This window comes from Neovison vison, chromosome 2, assembly GCF_020171115.1.
Source record: "Neovison vison isolate M4711 chromosome 2, ASM_NN_V1, whole genome shotgun sequence".
Classification (NCBI taxonomy): domain Eukaryota; kingdom Metazoa; phylum Chordata; class Mammalia; order Carnivora; family Mustelidae; genus Neogale; species Neogale vison.
Genome location: NC_058092.1, coordinates 225286259 through 225313794, shown reverse-complemented (window position 1 = coordinate 225313794; position 27536 = coordinate 225286259). Strand labels below are relative to the sequence as shown.

Below are 27536 nucleotides of genomic sequence, written 5' to 3'. Positions count from 1 at the left end.
CTTGAAATGCTTAAAATAATTGTTCAGCAAATAATATATTTGTTTTAAACAAAAAGAAATAAACTGATCATTTTCCATGGTTAACAGACTTCTTTGGATATAAAAGTTTTATTTTTTTCCCATGGAAAATGTTCTTTATTTTGAAATTAAAGTGAAAAAATATAAATGAATAAAATACTTTACAAATGCATGTGGAAAGTGCTAATGTGCCTAATGCTTCATAATACATACGGTCCAGATAAAAATTAAGAGAAATACCTGCTATTTTACTTATTTGTTTATTTATGTATTTATTTGCCACCCTACAGTACACCATTAGTTTTTGATGTAGTGTTCCATGATTCATTGTTTGTGTATAACACCCAGCGCTCCATGCGATACGTGCCCTCCCTAATACACATCACCAGGCTCACTCATAACCCCCAGAACCCTCAGTTTGTTTCCCAGAGTCCATAGCCTCTCATGGTTCTTCTCCCCCTTTAATTCCTCCCCCTTCATTTTTTTTCTCCCTTTTCCTAATGTCCTCCATGCTATTCCTTATGTTCCACAAATAAGTGAAACCATATAATAACTGGCTTTCTCTGCTTGACTTATTTCACTCAGCATAATCTCCTCCAGTTCCATTTGTGTTGATACAAAAGTTGGTATTCACCCTTTCTTATTTTTTCATAATTTTATAGTTATTATAGAGTTGATGATTTGTGTCCAATACAGTACATTTATACCTAATATAGGTGCATATATACAACTCCAAAACTAAAATTATTTTAATATTATATGTCATATATAAATTAGAAAAAATGAATTTTAGATACCACGAGACAACTGCTTTTTAGGGTTATTTTCTTGAGGGGGAGAATAAATCTTGAGAATAACAATTAAATTATAAGAAGACAAAAACCATTCACAAAACTACTGAAAGCAGGCGCCTGGGTGGCTCAGTCATTAAGCATCTGCCTTGGGGTCGAAATCAAGCCCCACATTGGGCTCCCTGCTCAGCGAGAAGCCTGATTCTCCCTCTCCCTCTGCCTGCCTGCCCCTCCCCTTGCTTATACTCTCTCTCTCACTATCTCTCTCTGTGTGTCAAATAAATAAATAAAACATTTTAAACAAATATTGAAAGCGAGTAAAAAAGGTGGGTTCGTGTCTAGTGAAAGAGTGAAAAAGAAGTATAAGGAACCACTTAAAAAACTTAAATAACTACAATTATAATTAATAATGACAGATTCAAAAAAAGGCAAGAAATATGATTTTTTACTTAACAGGCTATGGAGGAAAATCATAAAAATAAAATGAAAATTTAATGTATGCATTTTTCAAAAAAATTAAGAATGTTTCTTTTTTTAGAGAGATACCAAAGCAAAGATATTCTATGGGTTCTTTTAAAGCCCCCGCAAAACTACCATTTTTAAAAGGCTTACGTTTTTTATGAGAATTGATAAAATGCATGTAAACCTAGTTTACAATAATATGGGTTGCTTAACTAGCACAACACTAACCTTAAAAAAGGAAAGCCTGTAACAATTAGTTTATAGCAAAAGTTCAATCTACAAAAGTTCTAAAAAGTCATTTTTACTTACAGTTGGCATTGATCACCTTTGATTCCTTTCGTTGTGCAGAAACATTTTCCTGTGTGCATGTGACAAATATTTGCATGGCCGCTGCATGTACAAGCTGTAAGTCAAAACGAAAATGACACTGAATATTCTCCATCACAAACGTGCATCACATTTCATTTAGGGCTTTATTTTTATACCATGCATTTTCCCCTGGCCATCCAAAAACTAGCGTTACCTCATAAGTTATTTTTCTATTAAAGGGAAGCAAATTCCCTTATTGAAAAATTTTGTGAAACTCTTTAAAGACTTTGGGGTATCCTGAAGTTAAGTATGGATCCAAGTATTATTGCTTTCTTCTTTGGGCTCCTCTCCATTTCTAGTTAAGCAAATGAATTTCAAAGAGCTTAAGAATTTTCAAATCAAAGGCTTAGATTCAAAATGTACATCTGTAATCACCAGCTACCTTGGGCAATTTATGTAACTTCTCTGCCTTAGTTTATTCATCTGCAAAAGATAATAATGATGATGATGATGATGATGATGTTTCGCTCTTAGTACTGATGTGAAGATTAAATGAGATCGCGTATTTTTAAATACCTAACACATATCGAGCACTTAATAAATAAAGCTATTACTCCTACTACTATTACGTTGCCAAAAACAATAAAAATATAGCTATAAATCATGTAAATAAAGCATGCCTCTTTATTGCCCCAAATAATCTTATCTTGCTTCTGAGATCACTCTCAGTTTTAATATTCCACAATATTAACTGAAACAGGGGACTCATTTCATTTTACTATTTTGCATTCCTTGTTAAAGAGTAGCATTCCAATTATTTGGGACACAAACTCCATACTTATTGTGTCCACCATCCAAACAACTGGTAAGTTCTATTTCAGCATGCACAATCTCTCTTATATCTGCACAATCTCTCTTATATTGTGATAACCACTGTATTCGGTGGGACAGCATATGTCATTGACATATGTCAGTGTCACACACTGACACTGTATTGGGTCAGTCACAGACTGACCCAATACAGTCACATATCTGATCTACCATCAGTTATTTCTAGGCTACAATGCGTTTGCCAATCCTGAGACAGCCTAAAGAGACCAGGCCAACCATGCTACTAGCTCTTCCAAAAACTTCAGTGAGATCAACCGTGTCCTGCACACCTCCAGCTAGTTAAACCACTCTCTGATATAAATGAAACAATGTGGTTTTTTCTTGGTTCACATACACATGTAAAAATAAGTGAGTTTTGATCAAAATATAAAATACTCTAGAACAGGGCACCTGAGTGGCTCAATGGGTTAAGCTTCTGCCTTCGGTTCAGGTCATGATCTCAAGGTCCTGGAATAGAGCCCCACATCGGGCTCCCTGCTCAACAGGAAGTCTGCTTGTCCCTTTCCCTCTGCCTGCCTCTCTGCCTCCTTAGGATCTCTCTCTGTCAAATAAATAAATAATTTTTTAAAAAAATACTCTAGAAACTAAGCATCTTGCTAATTGTTTATGATTATTTGCTTTGAAAAATATAGATGATTAATATAAAGTAAATACACACACATATAAAGTAAGTTTTGGTACTAGATAGATTCTTAAGAACGTGGTTTTCTGGCTAAAAGAAAGTTCTACGTAAAAGTACTACTTTTTTCTTCCGAAAGAATATTTAAATAAATAAGCATAATTTTCCTTTAAGTTTATAGAATTAACTATGGAAACACACGGTGTGAGAATTACAGAAATGAACTTACGGGACTCTAAGATATATTGATAACATGTAATTTCATAAATAGTAAATGAATATACCATGATATCTTAATATTAACTTGCAGAGGTTCATATTAATATTGTCTTATAGTCAGAATTTCACTAAAAGTAATGATTCATATTAATATTTTAAAACTTAGATAAACATTTTATTTACCCTTTATGGCAGAACTAAATAAGAGTTATGTTTGCAGAGTTCCTTTGAAGAATTACCATTGTATAGTAGCTTTAATAATTCCTGAGACCAAAAAAATTGTGTTAAAATGCCTTTTAATGTAAGCCAATTTTGAGAGAATTCCCTTGCGGTTCTGTACGTCAGGTTAAAATGGCACAAATGTATTTCAAATTCAATTGTTTAAAATTTACACTTCATGAAAGTGTTGAAATTACTCTGTTGTCAGCATCTGACGTTATCTTTTTATGCTGAATAAGCACCTATGAAATCATCATACAGTGGCCTCTTGTTTGGCAAATTTTATATGATGATGATTTTATAGCCTAGACATACACTGAAGGGACATTTTGTGGTCACGTGTTATTTCTGTTCCCCTAAAGTATAAAGTTGCAGTATTAACTTATAGCCAAGACTGAACAATAAGGATACAAAAAATAAAGATGCTCTAAGGGTTATTCTAACAAGTTGTACATGAAGAATATATAGAAACATGAAACCGAAAAAGGTAGTCAGCATTGGTGGGACTTGTTTCTAAGTCAGCTTATGTGTCAAAGTCCCTTCCATTGCTAGATCCTTACTATCTGTTGAATACCTATAACAATAATTTCTGGAAATTAGGAAATCGTGTCCATTTAATATGCACTGTATACATCTAGTGTATTATACTTGATATTTACTAGATCTGCTATACATTATATTTCAAGGGAGTAAGAATTCTGACAAAGGCAAATATTCAAATAGCTGATCTAAAATTCTATTCAAACTTAAATTTTTACTTACAACTCTAAACCCAAATTTTCACTGTTGTATGGTTTATGAAAGAGGGGAAACAGAATATAACTCCTTTTTTATATAAATAAACATGAAATGCTGATACCAACATCATCTTAGCAATCTGAATTTTCTCATCAAAAATGCTAGAATTAGGGGCGCCTGGGTGGCTCAGTGGGTTAAAGCCCCTGCCTTCAGCTAAGGTCATGGTCCCAGGGTCCTGGGCCAGGCTGTCTGCTCAGCAGGGAGCCTGCTTCCTCCTCTCTCTCTGCCTACCTGTGATCTCTGTCTGTCAAATAAATAAATAAAATCTTTTTTTTTAATGCCAGAATTATAACTATTGCCATGTCCCTGTTGTTGAGAGAGTATGATTTTTTTTCCTACTGAAAAACTGATAGTACTCATAATTAAAAATGGGCCATCAATCAGACTTACAGAGATTACTTTTAGTCAGGATATTAGACACCTGTACTTGCCTAAATAAAGAGTAAGTAGTAAAACTCAGTTATTCAGCCCTAGATCCAGTATTTACTGAATGGGATGGGGGTATAAGGCACTGCTTTAGAACTGTAATTAAGATGGCAAAGAAGGAACGCCTGGATGGCCCAGTCAGTTGAGCATCCAACTCTGGATTTCAACTCAGGTCATGATCTCAGGGTCCTGGGATAGAACCCCTCAACAGACTCTGTGCTCACCAGGGAGCCTGCTTGAGGATTCTCTCTTCATCTCCCTCTGCCCCTCCAGGCCTCCCTCTGCTTGTGTGCTCTCTCTCTCAAATAAATAAATAAATCTTAAAAAAAAAAAAAAAGTGACAAATAAGAATCCAGAACTTAAGTAACTGGAACCTTCAAGCACATGGCACTGTTTCAAGGATTTCAGTAATAGGTTAGAAAGTCATAAAGTGCCAACAGGACTTTAAGATTTATATTTTATAGTCCAAAGCTGTTCAACATATTCAAAAATGGAGAGAAGAAAATCTAACCATCTATTCTACCTATATCCCTGGGGCCAAATCTGGCCCAATTCCTATTATTGTACAGTCCATAAGCTAAGAATGGTTTTTACATTTAAAGAATTGTGAAGAAAGAGAAGGAGGTGAAGGTGGAGATAAAGGAGAGAAGGAGAAGAAGGCAGAAGAGGCAGAGACAGCAACAGCAGCAACCATAAGTATCCCACAAAAACCAAAATTTACTATTTAACCCTTTAGAAGAATAAAAGCATGCCAGTCCCTGATCTATAATGACCAACCTGTAATCACATAATTTGTCAGATTTCCATTCTGGTTTAATTTTAAAAACTGAAATCATATTTAAAACAATTAGGTTTTTTCCTAATAGAAGAACGGTTAAGCAAAAACATTAAATATTAAAAATATTAAAATATTAAAAATCTCACCAAACTAAATTTTAACTCAACTTCTAAAAATTGAATTTCTAGGGCGCCTGGGTGGCTCAGTGGGTTAAGCCACTGCCTTCGGCTCAGGTCATGATCCCAGGGCCCTGGGATAGAGTCCCGCATTGGGCTCCTTGCTCAGCAGGGAGCCTGCTTCCCTCTCTCTCTCTGCCTGCCTCTCTGTCTACTTGTGATCTCTCCCTGTCAAATAAATAAATAAAATCTTTTTTAAAAAATTGAATTTCTAATAACCTGTGTTTACTTTTATAAAAGAATAACTTTAATCTTGCTTCAATATCTTCGATAAAAGAATAAACCTTTAGTCATATTTTATTTTCTTACTCTAACTGGCTAGTTTCTTGACTGCTGCTAATGACTACCATTAAAGTATATAAATCCTTTAAAATTGACTTCTTATACTTTATTTAATCTGTTTCTCATTCATCTAAAAAAACAACAAAATACCAATATCCTGGGCTATAAATGAGACTTTTAAGAATGACACATTATTAAAAGCTATTCATAAATATTATTACTTGCCTCAAGTTCAAATTCTTAAATTCCAAGTGACTGAATCTTTATTGTGTCTATTTTGAATCTGCATTGTTTTCAATGAGATTACTTTATAAAATTGCCTTGAATAGATATTAGATGATGAATCAAAGAATCTGAAAAAATGTTGAGTATTATGTTATGTTATATTTTGTAACATAATACTCAACATTTTTTCAGATTCTTTGATTCATCATCTAATATCTATTCAAGGCAATTTTATAAAGTAATCCAACGCTATATGGATACAATATTTTGTATCTATATATGACTGTACTATTTCTGATGTATTTTCATACACATTACTTCTTTAATCTTTTGCCTCACATATTATACCCATTTGACAGAGGAACAGCTTCAAAAAAAATGAAAAAAAATACCAAGTTTTTCTGGGAATAGATAAAGATTTATTTATTTATTTATTTATTTGACAGACAGAGATCACAAGTAGGCAGAGAGGCAGACAGAGAGAGAGAGGAGGAAGCAGGCTCCCTGCTGAGCAGAGAGCCCGATGTGGGACTCGATCCCAGGACCCTGAGATCATGACCTGAGCCGAAGGCAGCGGCCCAACCCACTGAGCCACCCAGGCGCCCCTTCTGGGAATAGATAAATTGATAACAGTCATCATATAAAAAAATAAACAGGCAAGAAGAGCCAGGAAAACACTAAAAAAAGAAAAGCTTAAAAAACAAAGAACCAGCCTACTAGACATTAAAACATTTATAAGCCCTCTATAATAAAACATTGTAATACTGGAGTATCAAGAGACAAAGAAATCAGCAGAGTAGAATAAAAAATCCATAATACATTTGAAACTTTAGAATTTAAAAAGCTTGTATATTAAATCATGGATCAAAATTTTTTAAAATAAATTCTAACTCAAGAGTGATTATTTTGATGAGATTAAAATATAAAGACTTCACAGCCAAAACAAACAAATAAACAAAAACCACCATAAGCAATTTCAAAGGACAGATACATATTTGAAGAAGACTGTTCAACAAATAGATAATGGTTCTAATAAGTAATAAAGAACTCTCACCAAATTAAGAGGATAAAAATATCTCAACAGAAAATTGAGAAAAAAATACAGATAATTCACATAAATATAAAAATGGTCCTTAAATGTATGAAGATTATATTAATTTCACACATGATAAGAGAACTAAAAATTAAAATTTCATCTATCAGACAAAAGTTAAAAAGTATAAAAATATCTTCTGTTCACAACGCTATATGGAAACAGGTACTCTCATAAACTACTAGTGGGAGTACAGACTGGTAGAACCATGACTAGCATACAATGTATGTGTTTATCTCTTAACCTCACATGCTCCCTTCTAGGAATTTATCCTGAAGATACACTTCTTAGAGTACAGATATATACATGCACACAAAAGTTTCCACTACACTATTACTGATATTTGAAATTACTGGAATTCACCTAAATGTTCATAGTTGTAGTATAACTTCATAATGTAGTACTAGGTAGTTATAAAAACAATGAGGAAGATCTCTGTAATGTGGAATGGTTTCCAAGTTACATTATTAAATGACAAAAGTTATGCTTTGTGTAAAAAAAAAAACTAAGAAAATATGCATGTTTCTACATATTTAATTTTAAAAATAACATAGGGAGGAGAAACAAGATGGGTTTGAAATAGGTTACCTACGGGACATGAGTGAGAATGTCATGAAAAGATGGGGGGGAAGGGCAAGGAGGAAACTGGCTTTTTGTACATTCGTGACTTTGAGGACCATGTTAATATTTCACATACTCAAAAAAAAAAAATTACATCAACAACACTGGTGGGGCACGGGTGGCCTAAAGCTGACTAAACACAGAAATAAATGAATGGCCCCAACTGAAATGACTAACAACCACACTGAAGTAGGGAAAAAGTATTTTTTAAACAGTTACAGACTCTATGTTCTAATACTGAAGACAAAAATAAATGTATAAATGCTAAATTCTAATTAGTAGACTTCCTTTTCATGGAGGTATGGCTGAACAGTTCCAAAACTACTTTCTGTACATTTTAAGATTGAGGAAATTTAAAAATATATACTGTGGATAATGAAAGTCAGCTTAAAAATTTGGACAGTAGAAAGAATAAAAATGAACCCTGTAGTAAGGGACAGAAAATGAGGTGTTAGTGTAAACTCATGGTTTTTTTTTTTTTTTAAGATCTTATTTATTTTAGAGAAAGAGTGCAAACAAGGAGAAGAGTAGAAGGGGAAGTGGGGGAGGTGGAAAGAATCCCAAGCAGATTCTAGGTCAGCACGGAGCCCAAGGTGGGGCTCAATCTCACTACCCTGACATCATGACCTGCGCCAAATCCTAAAGTTGGACCCTTAACGGACTGAGCCACCCAGATGCCCCTAAACTCACAGATTTTAGTATAGTATAAATATATAGTATATTTAGTATATATATAATAATATATAATATATATAGTATAAATAGTATATATAGAATATATAGTATAAATATATAGTATATTTAGTATATATAGTATATTTAGTATATATAGTATATAGTATATATAGTATAATATAAAATATATATAGTATAAATAGTATATATAGAATATATAGTATAAATATATAGTATATTTAGTATAAAATATAGGTGGATATAGAACTATATATCAATGTGTGTAGTTATGCACATGTGTAAGAATATATATGCATCTATGGGTAGACACGTAAGCATGTGTGTACATAGATATTTATTTATTCTCCAGTTCTGCCTGTTGAGGTGATCTAGAAATAAAACTGTCTTTGTAGCAAAGAGCCCACTAAAGGAACCAAGGCTGCTTAAGAAATGCCAGCTTCCAGTTAGAACAGGGAAAGTACTAGATGGTGGCAAAAATACAAGAAAATGCTCAAAGAATGATAAAGAGTATATGAAAAATGGATGAATATGATACAAAGAGATGATAAATATACAGATACATAACTACATAAATAAAATACACAGATGAACTAGAGAAGAAAAAGCTTTTCATCATAAAAGAAAGCCTAATAATTAGTATAGAAAGAACGATAGAAAATCACCACTTGGTAAAAATCATAAAATTAGTAGGTGAAGGTTTAAGAACTAATATAACACTCACAGAGTCTCAAAGTATCTCCTAAAAGATATTTTTTTTCATTGAAGAATAATATAGTAACTTTAGAGTAAAGAAATCTGGCAGACACCACTTTATCCAAATGCCCCTACTGAACATTACCATTACTGGAATGATGGTAGCATGTAGCTCATGATATCAGATAGCACGTAGCTCATGATAGCTCATGAGAAGAATTTAGCATAACTTCAGTGGTATTCCCACCCAAAGTATGTAATCAGAATATAACCATGAAGAAATGTCAAACAAAGCCATATTCCATACAAAGCACATGCTATATACATACACCAAAAAATGGGCTACAATCCTAAACAATGTCAATGTCACTTAATAAAAAGAAAGACTCAGGAAATGTTCCAGATTCAAGAAGTCTCAAGAGATACACAAATGAATAAATCCAGTCACCTTGATTTTCTTTTTCTCTAAAGAACAATGCAGGGACAAAGTAAAATCTAAATAAGGTCTATATTTAATAATAATATGCACTAAGGTAGATTTCCTGATTTCTGGAACTGTAATGTGGTTTAAAAAATTCCTAGTTTTTAGAAAACATCACTAAAGTATTTAAGGGATAAAGGCCCATCAAGCCTGCAATATTTCACTGAAACAGCAAGAGAGAGAGGAAGCACGATGGAACTCCGTGTATTACTTGCAACTTTTCTGTATTAAATTATGTCGAAACAATAAAACAAAAAAGTTAAATAGACTTTTCAATTTTGAAAAGATTTAAAAAAATAAGTAAAATACATGCTTATGTTTTTGACTTGTAAGTTGGTAACATTGCTTAACAACTTTGAGGTGTTCTTTTTTTCCCTATATGTTATCGAGGCTTTGTTTTCACCATTATGAGTAGAAGGGATGTTGTCAGCAATATGTGAAGTAAACAATTCCATATCTCAAGAAAGCATTATTAATTCTTTCTCTTTCTGTAAATGAGATAAAAAGGTAGATGACAAATAGAGACACTGTATGGAGGGTATAGAGATTGTAGGGAGAGTATTCACTCATTCATTCCACAAATATTTAAGAAGAAGCTATTCCATTTCAGCTAACCTGTAACACCCAACAGCAAAAGAAGAAAAGAAGAATCGAGGGCGCTTAATTGGTTTATCATTAACTAAGACGGGGGTGAAAGGAGACTGTTTTTAAATAATGCAGTTGTTGAATTCAGTTTTTGAACCAATTAATATGAACAATAATGGCCTTGTAAGGAAGACAAAAAACAAATAGACATTGCTCATTAAAATAAATACACAATTAAACAATTATACATTCCCTTTGAAGCCTAAAAATATAGATGATTATTCTAATAAAATCACTAGATGGACCTATAGAGAAAAAGCAAGATGAAAGGTATAGATGAAACTGTGATTAAAAGAAAAGCAAATATTTGCATTCATATCCTATGGTATTTAAGAATGGACCTTTGAAAGAAAAGGTTTTTCTTGGTAATAATATATTAAGAAGGATTTTAATATGTTTATGAACTATTTACAGAAAATATTTATGCTGATGCTTTCCCACACCTGCTCTAGGCATTTCTAATATATAATTAACTTGTCTACCATCACTAATTACTTTTTGTGCATTATCTAAGCAATGAAAAAGTGTGTATCCAAATTGGCACTTAGCTGAATTCTAATCTTTAAAAAATCTATAAATATCAGACTAAAACCAAATACATGCCTAGAGTTTCTTAGATTAACCTCGAATTTTCTGGAATACACTAAATAAATGTTTTATGTTTTAGAATATGAGAAATATGCCCCATTTTAAATTTACTTTTTAATTTTTATCCTATGCCTGTCATTTGAAGCAAATAAGAATTGCTTAATTTTTGTAGGTTTGTATAATAGCCTTTTTTATTGTTAAATTAAATTATACCATCTTACCTCACTTTTTAAACAATCAAATAGTGCCGGATCCTTATAACACAAAACCTCAAGCAATACATGATAAGGGCACTAGGCATCATATCAAATGAAATTAAAGAGAAATATTAAACACTTAAGATAAAATAATAGCTTCTATGTAGTCCCCAAAAGATAAACATTGTACTTGTAGATTTAAAACCATTATTTTTTTTAATTCCATGAGATATATTAGTGAACTTATTAATGAAAAGAAAGCGTGCAAGTCACACACCTTATTGTCAAAAATATGCAAATCAGAGGTGGAAAAAATTTGCAGCATCAGGCCTAGGAACTAACCAACTGCCAATAGCACTAACCAAATGCCAAAAGTTGAAATGGAGGTTTAAAGTTATGATGGACGGAAAGTAGAAGTTTGTGAAAATAAAAAACAGGGAGAGACATCTTGAAAAGATCTCTCTTGCAATCTTGATCTTCAAGATCTTCAAGATCTTGAAAAGATCTTGAAAAGGGGTAGGTATAATAAAGGTGTGGAAGCAAGCCAAGCGAAGTTTCCCAACACTCAAAAGTTTACCAAGGGTGTCTCTAGCAGTTTCATGAGGCTCAGCCCACAGACATCTCTCTGAAAAGGCATCTAACACAAGAAAGTGGTAAAAACTGCACCTTCCACTAACCACAATCAAGGTCATTCTGAAATTACCTGACTTAATGTCAGGTCCAAATACTTTTCATAATCTCAGTTCTTCTTGTCCTTTTGATTCCTTTTATGAGAATAAAAGAGATAAAGAGAGCTCAGAAAGATGGAATAGATAAAGAAAGCTTAGGGCTCTAAGTATTTGAAGTTAGAGGAACACATCCCTCAGAAAAACAAAACGCTTCAAAATAATTAGTACAGAGAGAAGACAAATTAGCTACAAATATCATAGAAGCTATAAAATAAAGATTTTATTTTTAATTTTTTTAATCATTCAGTTTAAAAAGGCAGCTCTGCATGATATAAAAAGCCTTTCTGGGGGGCGCCTGGGTGGTTCAGTGGGTTAAAGCCTCTGCCTTTGGCTCAGGTCATGATCTCAGGGTCCTGAGATTGAACCCCCGCATTGGACTCTCTGCTCAGAGAGAGAATGCTTTCCCCTCTCTCTTTCTGCCTGCCTCTCTGCCTACTTGTGAACTCTGTCTGTCAAATAAATAAATAAAATCTTTTAGAAAATTTATTTAAAAAGGCTTTTTTTGTTTTCTTAATGTATTTAAATGTTTTTGAAAAATGTTATTCTGAAGCAAGTCTTTAATCAAAGTATAACTTCATGCCCATACCATATGCTAAATATCTACATATAATTACATAATTATTCATGTAATGGGCTCTTTTGGGGATATTTAAAGTCTCAGGTTGGCCCTTCTCTGCCACACAGGAAATCATGTACACTAAGAAAATACAAACTTTTTAACTTTATTGTGTCAAAATAATTAATAGAAATAAGATTTCCATGTCAAGTAATTTTCATCCATTTGCAGGTTTAAATCATTCAGGTCAATGCTCCCAGTTTGAGAGATTTAAATTACTTATGTTTATTTCAAGGAATACTCAAGGTCATTTGATTATAAACTTTCAGCTTCTATAAACACCTCTGATATGTGAGAAAAGTTTAAAATGAAAAAAATTCCCATCCTAGTAGAGAAAAAGAAGAGCTCATTCAAATTCCTTTTACTACCCTCTTGTCTCTGAGAATAGTTGTCATAGCTCAATGTATTTATTAAAGTATTAAACAGGGGTGCCTGGGAGTCTCCATCATTGGGCATCTGCCTTTGGCTCAGGTCGTGATCCAGGGTCCTGGGATCAAGCCCCATGTTGGCTCCCTGCTCAGCAGGAAGCCTGCTTCTCTCTCTCCCACTCCCCCTGCTTGTGTTCCCTCTCTTGCTGTGTTTCTCTCGGTGAAATAAATAACTAAAATCTTTAAAAAAAAAATTATTAAATACTTCTTTAAAAGTCTGCTATGAGTAGATATCCACAATATATCAAAAAATTTTAAAAATAAATAAGTTTTGCTTATACAAAACAAGGTAAAAATAGAACTGTCACTGTGTTGAAAGAAGTGATAAAGAGTTTCTTTATCACTATTAAAAGTAAAAACCTAAAATAAAATTTTAAAAAGTATGTAGAAAGAAAAAAATCAGATGAGTATAGTATTCAAACTCCTAGAAAAAGAACAACAAAATGAACTAAAAGACATAACAAAATTAGACTACGTTAAAACCAATTATGAATGCAGTGTAAAAAAAAATCTTATTGATAATGCTATTAAACATGACATTATTGTTTAACCCATTAAACATCTTGCAATAAAATAACCAAAAAGAGTTAAGACCTAGATGAAAAAAACTATTGGTCACACATGTCTACAATTTTTAAAATGCCTATATTTCACGATTTGGAGAGGTGGATTTTTTTGTCATTGTTCTTATTGTGCATCTTTTTATGAATAATCAAATAAAACAAATACATACAAATATTTCTTAACATTCTGGTGATTAATAGTGTTATAGCTTAGTTGCCTCACACTTAGAACAAGGTATAATGAAAAGCATGGAATTAATGATAATGGTATAAAAGTGAAACTTATAAATTGACCTCAACTCCAAAGGGCCCACCCAGATCCTTCCATCATAATTAAACTCTTTGGGTACCTGGGTGGCTGGCTCAGTGGGTTAAGACTCTAAAAAAAAAAAAAAAAAAAATTAAACTCTTTGTCTCTGGTTCTATCATTCAACCTCTTCATAACACCATTATATCACCCTTACAATGTATAGAAATTCAAGCCCTAGTACAGTGTTTTGCATATAGTTAAGTACTCAATAATTGTTTGTGAATCGAAGATAGTCCTTCCTTGCAAAGTAATACAGTACATAGTGGTGAGCCATTAGAGTACAGCAAGCCATTCTAGTCAATGAAACTTTCACTTATGTTCTTTTACTTACATTTATTAGTCAAGTTGAAGATAGTATGACAAAAATAATACTGTTACAAAGTATAAAATCATAGTTTTATTAACATACTTAAGTTTACTGATGTAACAAATTTTTATAATAAAAATAATAGTAATAATGACAATGACAGCATTCTAGAATAAACATTTGCCAGAAGCACAAATTATTTCTTATGTAAAGTACCTCATTTATGCCTCATAATAAATTAAATAAGTCATATAATTTTTAACTGAGGAAACTGAGACAATAAGAGGTTAAATAATTACCCAAGGTGACAGTGGCATTGCCTGGATATGGACCCAAGCAGTATGATTCCAAAGCCCAAGCTGTTGACATTATATTCTTCCATAGCTATGAAGATTGATAGACGGATGATAGACAGATAGACAGAGAGACAGACAGCAACTCCAAAGCAAATGTGTATCAAAGAATCTTCTTGGACATCAATGAGAAATAAAATAATTTTGATAAAAAACCACTTTTTTAAAAAGTTTTTTGTTTCAAGTTCTTATTTAAATTCCAGTTAGTTAATATACAGTATAATATTAGTTTCAGGAGTAGAATTTAATGATTCATCACTCAAATATAATACCCAATGCTCATCCCACAAGTTGTCCCTCTTAATACCCATCCTCCTATATAACCTAACTCCCCACACACCACACCTCCAGCAACCCTCAGTTTGTTCTCTATAGTTAACTCTTTTCTTTTTTTTTTTTTTTAAATCATCCAGGTCAGTGCTCTCTCTTTTCTTTTTTTCCTATGTACATCTGTTTCACATTTCTTAAATTCCACATATGAGTGAATCTCTGACTAACTTATTTCACTTAGCATAATACATTCTAGCTCCATCCACATCCTTGCAAATGGCCAGACTTCATTCTTTTTTGATGGCTGAGTAAAATTCCACTGAGTAATAATACACACTCTGTGTGTGTGTGTGTGTGTGTGTGTGTGTGTGTGTGTATCCCATATCTTCTTTATCCACTCAACAGTTGAAGACATTTGAGCTTTTTTTACAATTTAGCTATCGTTGATAACGTTGCTATAAACATTGGGGTGCCATGTGAACCTTCAATTTAGTGTTTTTGTATCGTTTAGGTAAATACCTAGTAGTGCAATTGCTAGATCATAGGTTAGTTCCATTTTTAACTTTCTGAGGAACCTCCATACTTTTTTTCAGAGTGGCTGCACCAGTTTGTGTACTCACCAACAATGTAAGAGGGTTCCCCTTTCTCGGCATCCTTGCCAACATCTGTGATTATCCCTGTTGTCAATTTTAGCCATTCTGACAAGTATTTTTTTTAAGATTTACTTATTTATTTGAGAGAGAGAGTAAGCAGGGGAAGGGGCAGAGGGAGAAAAAGAATCTCAAGCAGACTCTGTGATGAGAGCTTGACACAGGGCTCAATCTCACCACTCCAAGATCATGACCTGAGCCAAAATCAAGAGTCAGACGCTTAACTGACTGAGCAACCCAGGCACCCTCTGACCATTACTAATAAACCACTTTTAATAGTTAATTATAATAAAAGAATAGCTATGAATATGCCATAGTCTAAAAACAATCTGAGGAAAATCTACATGTACATTCATTAATATCGGCAACAATGTTAAATTGACTTTAGTAGACTGAATTTAAAAAATAATCTCTGAATCTTCAGTACCTCTAAAGCTTCACCATTCAAATATAAATCGACTTCCTTCTTCCCCTTAACATCAACAGACTTTGAATCTTAATAAATGCATCTACTAATGAAAAATGAACTTTTCCCAAAAAGGTGAACTAAAAATGAAGAAATATCAGTAAATTTATACTTCTTATTTTTTATAAATTTATTTTAGCCACAGCTGCATTAAAAATAATTCGCCAGATGTGACATACTGTTGATCTAGTTAGATAGGTAATATGGCCCTAAGAAATAAAAATGACTTTCATATATTACATCACCATAGAGAAGTCAGACAGCAAAATAGTATCTTGCCAACTTTAGGAAACAATGAAACTATAAGGAATTATTTAAAGCTCCATAAACTACCAGAGAATGTGCAGTACTGAATAAGATAGGCATTTATCTTTCATCCCCTTTAATTTTCCATTGCATTATGCCTCAGCTTGCCAGATGTGTAATGTCAGCAACAAAAATGAATATGGAATAACTGAACTTAGTCTTAAACCTAGAAGAGACATATCATCCCCAAAGGGGAACATATTTCTAAAAGCACTTATGTCTATTGGAGTGATAAAACTTACATTCTAATTTAAAACATTTTATAGCTAATATAGTTATTCAAATGTTCCTTTTGCCTATGTTGGCAAAAAATTAATACTTTGGTAATCCTCATGACATTGCATTTGACAGTGGATCCTTAGATAAGCACCAAAAACACAAGCAACAAAAAAATAAATAAGTAAACTGGACTTCATCAAACTTGGAAACTTTTGTGTTTCAAAGGACACTATAAAGAAAATTAAATGGCAACCTACAGAATGGGAGAAAATATTTGCAAATTATGTTTCTGGTAAGGGCTTAATATCTAGAATATATTTTAAAAAACCCTTATAATTGAACAACAACATCAAACAACCCAAATAAAAAATGGGCACAGGGCTTAACAGACACTTCACAGATCTACAAATGGCCAATAACAACACGAAAAGACACAGGAACCTAAACAAGTATCTGTAGGCCCATGTTCGTCGCAGCATTACTCACAATACCAATAGGTGGAAGCAACTCAGGGTCCATTAATGGGTGAATGGATGAACAGAATGTATATACTCATACAACAGAACAGCATTTGGCCTTTAAAAGCAAGGGAAATCTGACACATGCTAGAACATGAAAGAAAATTAAAGACAATTGTGCTAAGAGAAATAAGCCAGTCACTAAAGGACAAATACTGTACAATTTCACATATTTAAGGCTATCTGGAGAAGTCATGTTCATAATAAGAGAAAATAAAATGGTGGTTGCCAGTAGCTTGTGTAAGGGTAATAAAGAATTATTATTTAATAGGTACGGAGTTTCAGTTTTGCAAGATGAAAAAAGTTCTGGAGACGGATGGTGATGACAGTTTCACAACAATGTAAATGTACTTAAAGCCTTTGTGCTACACATATAAACATGGTAAAATGATAAATTTTATGTTATGTATATTTCACCACAATTAAAAGAAAATAAATTCTTCTAAAATGGGCAAAGGGCTTCTAAAGACATTTTTCCAAAGAAAATATACGATGGCCAATAACCACATGAAAAGATAAAGATAGTTAACATCACTACTCATTAGGGAAATGCAAACCAAAACCACAATGGGATATCATTTCACATCCACTAAGATGATTAACATTTTTAAAAAATGGAATATAACTAGTGTTGGCAAGGATGTGGAGAAACTGGAATCCTCTACATTTCTGGCAGGAATGTAGAATGAAGCAGCCACTATAGAAAACTTGAACAATGGGGCAATTCCTCAAAAAGTTAAACACAGAACTGCCACAATGCCTCTTCTAGTTTATGCACAAGAGAACTACAAACCAATATTCAAACAGGTTCACAGCAGCACTATCCACAGCACGCAAGCAGTGTGAACATTCTTATCTAGGTCAGGCCCTGGGCCCGCTCCCTGTTTAACAGTCTTAATCTTTGCACAGACAACAATGGAGGCTGGTCTGTGGGTGCTGTATGGGCAACCTCCATGTAGAAATAGAAAATTTAAAACATGAGCGACAAGGACTAACCTAGAGATAAAAAAGGATTACTATAAAATCACAGCTTAGAAGGAAATTTTTAAAAAAGGAAATCTAAAAATTCCCTAAAAAGTAAGAGGAAAAAGCAGGAGGATATAGAGGAAAATGGAGAAAAGCAGAGTTTAGTGAACAAAAAAACGTGCGATGAGAACAGCACTTTAAATGCTCTTTTACTGTGCTTCAATTTCCTTATGTGTGCCTCTATTATGTATCATCTCATTTGACCTTCATCATCTCCCCTTTACATATGAGTACAAGGAGGCACTGACAGGTTGAGTGGTTATGGCCATACACATGAACACTGGCAGCGGGGGGGATATCAACCCAGGATTGATTCCAAACCCAAAAAAGCTTATCTGATATAAGGCATACACAATACCTTTAATTATTTCTTATATCTAGAGTCAAAACAATGACTTACTGTTATTAAAAAATAATCAGTAGTGATTATTTTTTTAAACATTTTTTTTAAGATTTTATTTATTTATTTGACAGACAGAGATCACAAGTAGGCAGAGAGGCAAGCAGAGAGAGAGAAAGAGAGGAGGAAGCAGGCTCCCCGCTGAGCAGAGAGCCTAATGTGGGGCTCGATCCCAGGACACCGGGATCACGACCTGAGCTGAAGGCAGAGGCTTTAACCCACTGAGCCACCCAGGTGCCCCAGTAGTAATTATTTTTGAATAGGGAGACTACAGGTAATTTTTTGTTCTGGGATGTGGCACAGAGGAGGGCGGTCTAGTCCTTCGGGAGAGACGCTCGACTACAGGTAATTTTTAATGTGCCTGCATTTGCTAAATTTCCTGTAATAAACATGTATTAATTTTACAATAAGAACTTTGTAAAGTGTTTCACAGAATTGTTATAATTCACATCACTCCTACTGAGTAAACACTACCTTTTAAAAATACTGGAACTTAATGGAAAAAATTTTCTTTTATAAAATATATTTTCCACAAGATACGTATCTTCCTCAATTTTCTTTTCTGTAATAAAAATATACTGAAGTAAAAGAAAACATACTTACCCGTGCACTGTCCTCCGTTAGTCGGATCCCCGTAATAACCTGGCATACAGTCTTGACACTGCTTTCCTGTGGTAAGATTTTTACACTGTTCACACACATTGCTATTGATGCACGTGCTATGTCCATTACACTGGCAAGCTGAAGAAAAGAGTAAAAAATATCATAAATATCTACAAAACCACAGCAAGTATAACACTTATCAAGACAAAGAATTTGTTTTACAGATTTAAATGGTAGCAAAGGCCAAAGGACATTTCCCAAGTTTTGTTTTTTTATGTAAAACATATGTGGTTCAAAATATAAATACAGAACAATATGTACAATAAATTGTGTGGAAATTTTGTTGTATGTTCTATAAAATATAGGGGAAAGAGATAAAATAAAACATAACATAGCTATGAGAGAGAGCACGTGCATGAGCAGGGGTGAGGGGCAGAGGGAGGGGGAGAATCTTAAGCAGGCTCCATGCCCAGCACAGAGCTCAATACAGGGTCTGATCTCACAACCCTGATATCATGCCCTGAGACAAAATCAAGAGTCAGACACTTAAGTGACTGAACCACCCAGGGGACCCAAAAAGGAATACTTTTTTTAACACATTACTTAAAGATCCACATAAATATTTATCTATTAAGTTATATACACACAAGAATGAATAATATAGCTTTAATAAAGGATGTTAAATTGCATCTTAATTATATTTACACATAATAACAAATGATCAATAAATATAAAATATAGTGCAGCTATAGGCCCTTACTTCAAAAAACTCTGTGTATGATTAATAAAAATAGCACTTCTAAATTAATTTGCATAAAAACAAATTATCTTCTTATCTTCTTTGGATAAGAAAAGCTTCAAAGCTTAGTCAAAATTCTATTTGAAAGTGAACTACACAAAATCACATTTAAAGCATAAGACTTTTTTATGTGTTCATAACATAAGATTTTAAAAGTTCTGGTATTAATTTTACAACAGAATTTCAGATGAGAAATAAAGTTCATACATGAAAGCTCATGCCTTTTGTGCCTATTTGGAACATAATGACTTAATTTTGTAACTGCTTGTCCAAACACCATCATCATTGCCACCCTCATAATCATTTTCATAATTATTATAACTAAGATAGCACTTAATTGAGTTTCCTCTTACTGTAGCCAGGGAAGCCAATATTCCATCAATCCCAATTGTTGTGGCCAGCATCTATTCTGATTGGTCAGTGTACATATTGCATCGCTTTTAAAATATATAAATACTACTCAATTGCCAGATAGTATACCAGGTGGTAGACCTAAATTATATCATTTAATCCTCACAATAATTCTATATGGGAGGTATTACATTGGGGCCATTTCTAAGACTTTTTTTTTATTATTTTATTTTTTCAGTGTTCCAAGATTCATTGTTTATGAACCCACGAAGGAAGCCTAGGTTAAGCAACCATCCAAAGTCACACAGCTAATCAACAGCAGAAACAAACACATAAACAGAAAGTTTGAATCAAAAGACCAGACATTAACTACCATAGCTATTGTATGTAGGAAATTCGAAAGTGAGAGAGGGAGATCCTGAGAGAGTAACATAGGGTCATCCACAAGAGCTAACATTAAAAGGTAAAGAAAGACACAGGCAATAACAGTAAAAACTGAACACCTATACTTTATAGAAATTTTCAGAGCCATAACTCTACTATAAGACAGTATAGAAATAACATAAAGTCATCATGGGAAAATGTTAAATAAACTTCATCATCCTCTATATAACTGAGGAAAATTATAGTTTTCATATTTTATATTACATTATGAAACAATGAGGAAGAAATTTAGAACAAGGAAAAATGTTCATGATAATTTAAGTGAAATCAAGGTACAAAACATGATATTTAAAATGACAACAATTTTGTTTTAAAATGTATCAGTATGGGATGCCTGCGTGGCTCAGTTGGTTGAACATGTGACTGACTCTTGATTTCAGCTCAGGTCATGATCTCAAACTCGGGAGATCTAGCCCAGCATCAGGCTTCAGGCTCGGCGGGAGTCTCCTTCTCTCTTCCTCCCACCCCGTCTGGCCCTCCCTCTACTCACTATCTTGAGAGCTCTCTCTCTTTAAAATAAATAAATAAATCTTTTAAAAAATGAAAATTGGGAGACAAACCATAAAAGACTCTTAATCTTAGGAAACTGAGAGCTGCTGGAGGGGAGGGAGTAGAGGGATGGGGTAACTGGGTGATCATTGGGGAAGGTATATGCTATAATGAGCACTGGGTATTATATAAGACTGATGAGTCACAGACCTGTATTCCTGAAACAAATAATATACTGTATGTTAATTAATTGAATTTAAGTAAAAAATAAAAGTAAAAACAAAGTTAAAAAAATAAAATAAAATATATAAGTTTGCCTATCGAAAGTTAATATAGGTTATCTCAGTTTAGTAAGTTTTTTTTGCATCATCAATTTTCTATAGCAAATTCATATTAGTTCTATAAAAATAATAATGTTAAGAACTTTGATTTTTTTAATATCTGTTTAAAAGTATAAGTTGTTGTTTCACAGAAACTTTATTATTGATACTACTAATTAATTCAGTCAGGTAAAAACAAATTTATTGAGTGCCCACTACATTTAAAGCATTACCTGAAAAAGTTAAAGTAAGAAATGGGTTACTATATATGTATTTTATGAATCTCCTGGTGACATATTTCCACCAGAAAAACAAATGCTTTAACTTCTGAATAAGATGTCTAAATTCAGCAATCACATCTAATATCCTCCTGTTAGCTCACCACTAAAATAAGAAGGAAACTTGCCAGCAACTACAGGAATTTGGGTATGGTGACAATGACACAAATTAAACTAGAAGGTAGTAAACTACAATACCTCTGGAAATTAAAAGAGGATTCCTGGTGTAATGCCACTCACTGTCTCTTCCTGAAAATGAGAAGTTCAGAAGGCATTTCTGAGCCATAGGGCAATCACAAAGCATATTATTGGCTTGATGCCATAAAGCTCATGGGAAGTGTGATACAGGTAAGTGTAATGTTTAAGGTAATGAATATACCACACGAAAAGTTGGTACAATTTAGATGTGACTGCAGACAAAATTTCCAAGGGGGGAAAAAAAGGCAGGGGGGTGGGGGTGGTCACTGTCCTAGCCTGTAACTGGCATGGCAACAATGGCAAGAGAGAAAGCATGCTACACACAGTGGAACCCAGACATGATGGCTGTAGCAAACACAGACAAGAAAAAGATACACTATAAGCCTATGCTTATGTTTTATTCCCACTAGCATAGGGTGCTGAAGCAAAGAGTAATAGAAGCTTGTATCTAATAGTTCTTCCAGGATACATTGTTACTTGAAAGGTTCTAATAACAACCTGGCTGAGGAACATGAATAAAGCTAAAAAGAAGCCATCCATACTGTTCTGTCTAAATTTTAAAACCAGCCCAGATGGTTTCTTGTCTATATATACAAACATGTAACAAGGAAAGAAAGAAAAAAAAATATTATGGAAAACTCAGCATTTGATATGCAAATAAGGTACATAGTTCTGCAAAGTATGTGCTCTCTAAAACAGATGTAAAACATTTAAAAATATCTGCTTGACATTCTCAGTAAAATTCAAAAAATGTATACACAGAAAATTTACTCAAAACATTTTTTAACACATACCCTATCTTAAAACAAAAGGGATTATCAGATGCTAGAAATCAGAGCTGGGATTCAAAACAAGAATGTTAAAGAGAATCTTGAGCTAGTAACAGAATTTCGCTATATATAGAATGGACAAACAAGAATAAGGAGACATGGGTCTGAAAACCCAACATGGCCAGGTGATATGGTCTCTGGCATCCTCAAGGAAGACAGTAAAACTAAACCATACTTAGAAGGCTTGAAGCCTCCAATTGCAGACCCTATTTGTCGGGGAGAAAAGCACATCACAAGTCCACTTGTAAGAACTTAAAGCCTATGCCAAACATATCTACTGGAAGAAATTCACATTGTCCACATGGTAGAGAAACTCCAACATCAAACATTAATGTAAAATCTGTTCTGTAATCAAGAAAAGCCTCATACACTTTGCAAAATCAGGTTAAATGGCCCCTAGAAATATTTCTAAAAACTCAAACAAATACAACACAGAATACACAGTGAGAAAATCTGTTTTTCTGTAAAGGGCTAGATGGTAAGTATTTTAGGCTTTGCTGATGATATAATTTCTATCACAGTTCCTCACCTCTGCCATTATAGAGCATTATAGTGCAAAAGCAACCATACACAATACATAACAGTTGAGCATATCTGCATTCCAGCAAAACTCCACTTACAAAAATAGGCAAGGGACCAGGCCTGGCCTTCAGGCCTTGCTTTGCAAACCTCTGACTTATGGGAGAGTGGGAGACAAGCAAATAAACAAAAACACAGGGTTAAACGTCAAAGAAAAAACTTACAAAGCATCGAAAAGAAGACTCAGAAGAAAGAAAGGGAGAGATAATAAAAATGAGAATTGATAGCCCAAGAACTGGACACTTAGGACAATTAGAAGATATGAAAATATTCAAAAGAATTAAAGACAAAGAATAAAAGAAGTAAAAGTAGATATGATGACAATATCTGACCAAATAGAGAACAACAGTAAAAACAAATTTTTAAAAAGTGAATGAAAAATGAATTAGTAGAATAGTTTAATAACTAAAATGAAAAATACACTAAAGGGACTTAACAGTAGATTAATAATGACAGAAGAAAGAATTTATAGGTCAATAGAAACTATGTATGTACAGAGAAAAAAGAATGGAGAAAAGTGAACAAAATCTCAGGTAAATGTGGGAAACCATCAAGTACTCAGGCCTACATGTAATGGGAGTGTTGAAAGGATGAGAGAGAGTAGAAGAGGCTAAAATTTACTTGAAATTCTGAAAACTACCCTAATTTGATAAAAAAAAATGTTATTGACACATTGAAGAAGCATAATTTTTAGTACAAAAAATATGAAGAGATAGACTGGATTAAAATTAAGATCTAATTGTATACTGTGTATAGGAGACACACCTGAAGATGCAAATATATTGAGAGTGAGTGAATGAAAAAAGATATTAACATACAAACAGCAACCATAAGAAAGTTGCAGTAGCTCTACAAATTTCAGATAGACTTTTAAAAATTTTCCTAGAGATATAGAGGGACATTGTGTAACAATAAAGGTCAATTCATGAAAAACATATTAAAAGTATAAATACACATGTACCTACTAACAGATCCTCAAAATGCATGAAGAAACACAGAAATTAAAATATAAATACACAATTCAACAAAATAGTTGGAGGCTTTAATACTTTCAACAAGAATATAACAACTAGACATTAGATCAGCAGGGGAGAGAAGACTTGAACACTATAAACTTGGACCAAACAAACACAAAGAGAAGAATCCACATAACAGCAGCAGAATATACGTTCTTTTTAAGTACACCTAAAACATTCTCCATCGATACACTACACACTGGGTCATAAAATGGACCTCAAAAAATTTAAAAGAACTGAAGTCAGGGCGCCGGGGTGGCTCAGATAGTTAAGTGACCAACTCTCAGTTTCAGCTTAGGTCATGATCTCAGGGTCATGGGATCAAGCCCCCAGTAAGACTCCACACTCAGTGGAGTCTGCTTGGGATTCCCTCTTTCCCTCTGTCCCTGCCCCACTCCTCTCTCTAATATGGATAAGCACTTTTTTTTCTGTTATAAAACAGTTTTATTTTTTAATTTTTTTACAAGTATTTTGTCTCATTGATTAAGTTTACTTCTATGTATTTTATAATTTTTGATGCAGGGATTGTCTTTTATTTATTTTTTATTTAAATTCAATTAGCCAACACATAGTGTATTGTTAGTTTCAGAGGTAGAGTTCAGTGATTCTTCAGTTGCACATAATACCCAGTGCTCATTACCTCATGTGCCCTCCTTAATGCCTATCACTCAGCTACCCCATCCCCACAGCCACCTCCCTCCAGCAAGCCTCAGTTTATTTCCTGGAGTCAAGAGTTTCTTGTGGTTTGTTCCCTTCTCTGATTTCTTCCCATTCAGTTTTCCCTCCCCTCCCCTATGATCCTCTATGCTATTTCTTACATAATTTTACAATAATTCTCAAAAGACTATATTAAGTATCAAGGGCATATTCTAAAAACAGTACATTTAAACCATATTTAAATGTCCAGAATAAACAAATTCATAAATAAAGGATATCAGTAGTTTTGGGGTTCCAAGAGAAAGAAGACTAGGAAAGGACTATTAAGAGTATGGGGTTTTATTTTGGGGTACCTAAATTTACTGGAACTATATTCTGGTGATAGTTACAAACCTACTAATTATTCTGCAAACCACTGAATTATATACTTTAACATGGAGGATTTTACACCATATGAGTTATACATCAATCAACAAACATACAAAAAAATTAGAGCTAGGTAGATGAGCTGAAAAATAATTGACACAAATTCTTCCCATATTTGGGTTGAACTGGTTGAATTCCTCCCATTATGAAGGCTGTACATAACATTATTTTATCCTTGCTCTCCCCAAAAAAGTGGGATTTTTTTTCCCATTCTTTGAACATGGATTGGCATCAAGACTTCTCAAAAAACAGAATGAAGAAGTGATCGTATACAAATTCTAAGCTTAGGCCTCAAGAGGCATAGACACTCTGCTCTCTCCTTAGAATGCTAAAAATGACATGTTTAGAGCACAGTCTATAAACGGGAGGATGATAGGACAGCAGAAAAAAGTCATCCATAGCAGAGGACCCCTAGACCAACCAGCCAGCTCAAAGTACTAGACATGTGAGGGAAACATTTTAAGACCAGTCAAACCAAATCAGAAAGCCAGATAACTGCAGTCACATTAAAAAATCAATCAATCAACCAATTAATCAATTTAAGGGAGACTAACAGAAGAAATGCCTAGCAGAATTCAACAAGAAAAGAGATGATGCAAAATCATGAATAAAACTGTTTTAATACTGTGAGCCTGGGGTACTATGTTAAATAGTAATAACTGAAACATAAGTTTAACAGAAAACTAGAAACATGTATAGGAAGAATCAATGAATTGAGACACAGTTCAAAGGAGATGCAAGAATATAAAATACAAAGAACAGTAAGAAAACTTATGGACATAATGAAAAAGCCTAACACAAGTAAAGCAAAATCCTAGAAATAGAAGACAGAGTGACATGATGGGACAGATGCAATATTTGAAGAGATAATGGCAGGAAATTGTACAAAAATGATGAAAAAAATCAAGCTACAGGGTAAATAAACCATATAATTCACAATCACAATAACAAATAAAATTGATCCTTAGGTACATCATATTAAAACTGCTGATATCCAAAAACAAAGAAAAAATCTATTTTAAAAAGCCAGCTGGAGATTTAAAAAAAATACTACTTTCAAAAAGTAAACAATAAAACTGATAAAGGAATTCTTAAGAGAAGCAGTAGGAGCCAGAAGAAAAGGAAATTACATCTTCAAATTATTGGAGGGAAAAAATGTATCTGTCAACTTAGAATGCTATTTCCAATAAAAATATCCTTCAAATATAAAGACATGCAAGTATACAATAAAAACATTTCTCAGGTATATGAAAGCAAACATCATTTATAGCTACAGTTGAGAAACAGTATTTTTATAAATGTTAAATAAAATTCATCAAGCTAAAGAAATATAACAGAAGTAAATTCAGATCTATAGGAAAAAATGAAGATCACAGAAAATGAACACTACATGAATTAGTAAAAGGATTTTTTTCTTGTCGTGATTTCTTTATAAGAAAATCATCTGTTTAAAGAAAAAACTATGCATTGTGTGGTTAATAACATATACAGAAGTAAAATATACAGCAATAATTAGACAAAGGACAGAAAAAGAGCAAATGGAATTACACTATTGTAATATTCTTACCTTATACATGAAGTAGTATAATACTGATTCAAGGTAGACTGTGATAAGATAAAGATGACTATTACAATCACTACAGCAGTCACTAAAAAAAACACAAAAGAAGTATAGCTAAAAATCCAATAAAAGTGATAAAAATGGACTTTAAAAACACTCAATTAATCCAAAAAAGGCAAAAGGAAGAATCAACAACAGAAGAAAAAATAAAAGAAATTTTAAAAATAAATACCATGGTGGTAGAACTAAAACTCAATTATACCAGTATTATATTAAATCTAAATTGACTAAACACTCTGATAAAAGGCAGAGATTGTCAGACTAGATTTAAAAAACAAAACAAAACAAAACAAAACAAAAAAAGGAAAGACCAATATGTTGTTTACAAGAGATTCATTATTGTAGATAAAAACAGAAGACTTCCACTTCTGCCAATAAGGCATTAACCACTCTAAGAATTGACCTCCACTTGTAAACAACAAACATGAAACAGAATATATGAAACAACTACTTTCAAAACTTTCAAAAAACTACTTTTTAAAGCAGCTCAAGAATGGCATCTGAGAAAAATGGAAACATGGGCCTATGACTCCCCTGA

At 33.2% G+C, this 27536-nt stretch overlaps 1 protein-coding gene across 1 annotated transcript in view; it reads right to left on the bottom strand.

The window, feature by feature from the left end:
• Positions 1-27536, bottom strand: part of ATRNL1 (attractin like 1) — an 810828-nt gene that overhangs the window by 577381 nt on the left and 205911 nt on the right. The window contains exons 19-20 of the mRNA XM_044240595.1: positions 18991-19128; positions 1581-1674 (exon numbers count right to left, since the gene is read on the bottom strand). Coding sequence (XP_044096530.1) covers positions 1581-1674; positions 18991-19128 — 232 coding nt within the window. The remainder of the gene's footprint in view (positions 1-1580; positions 1675-18990; positions 19129-27536) is intronic.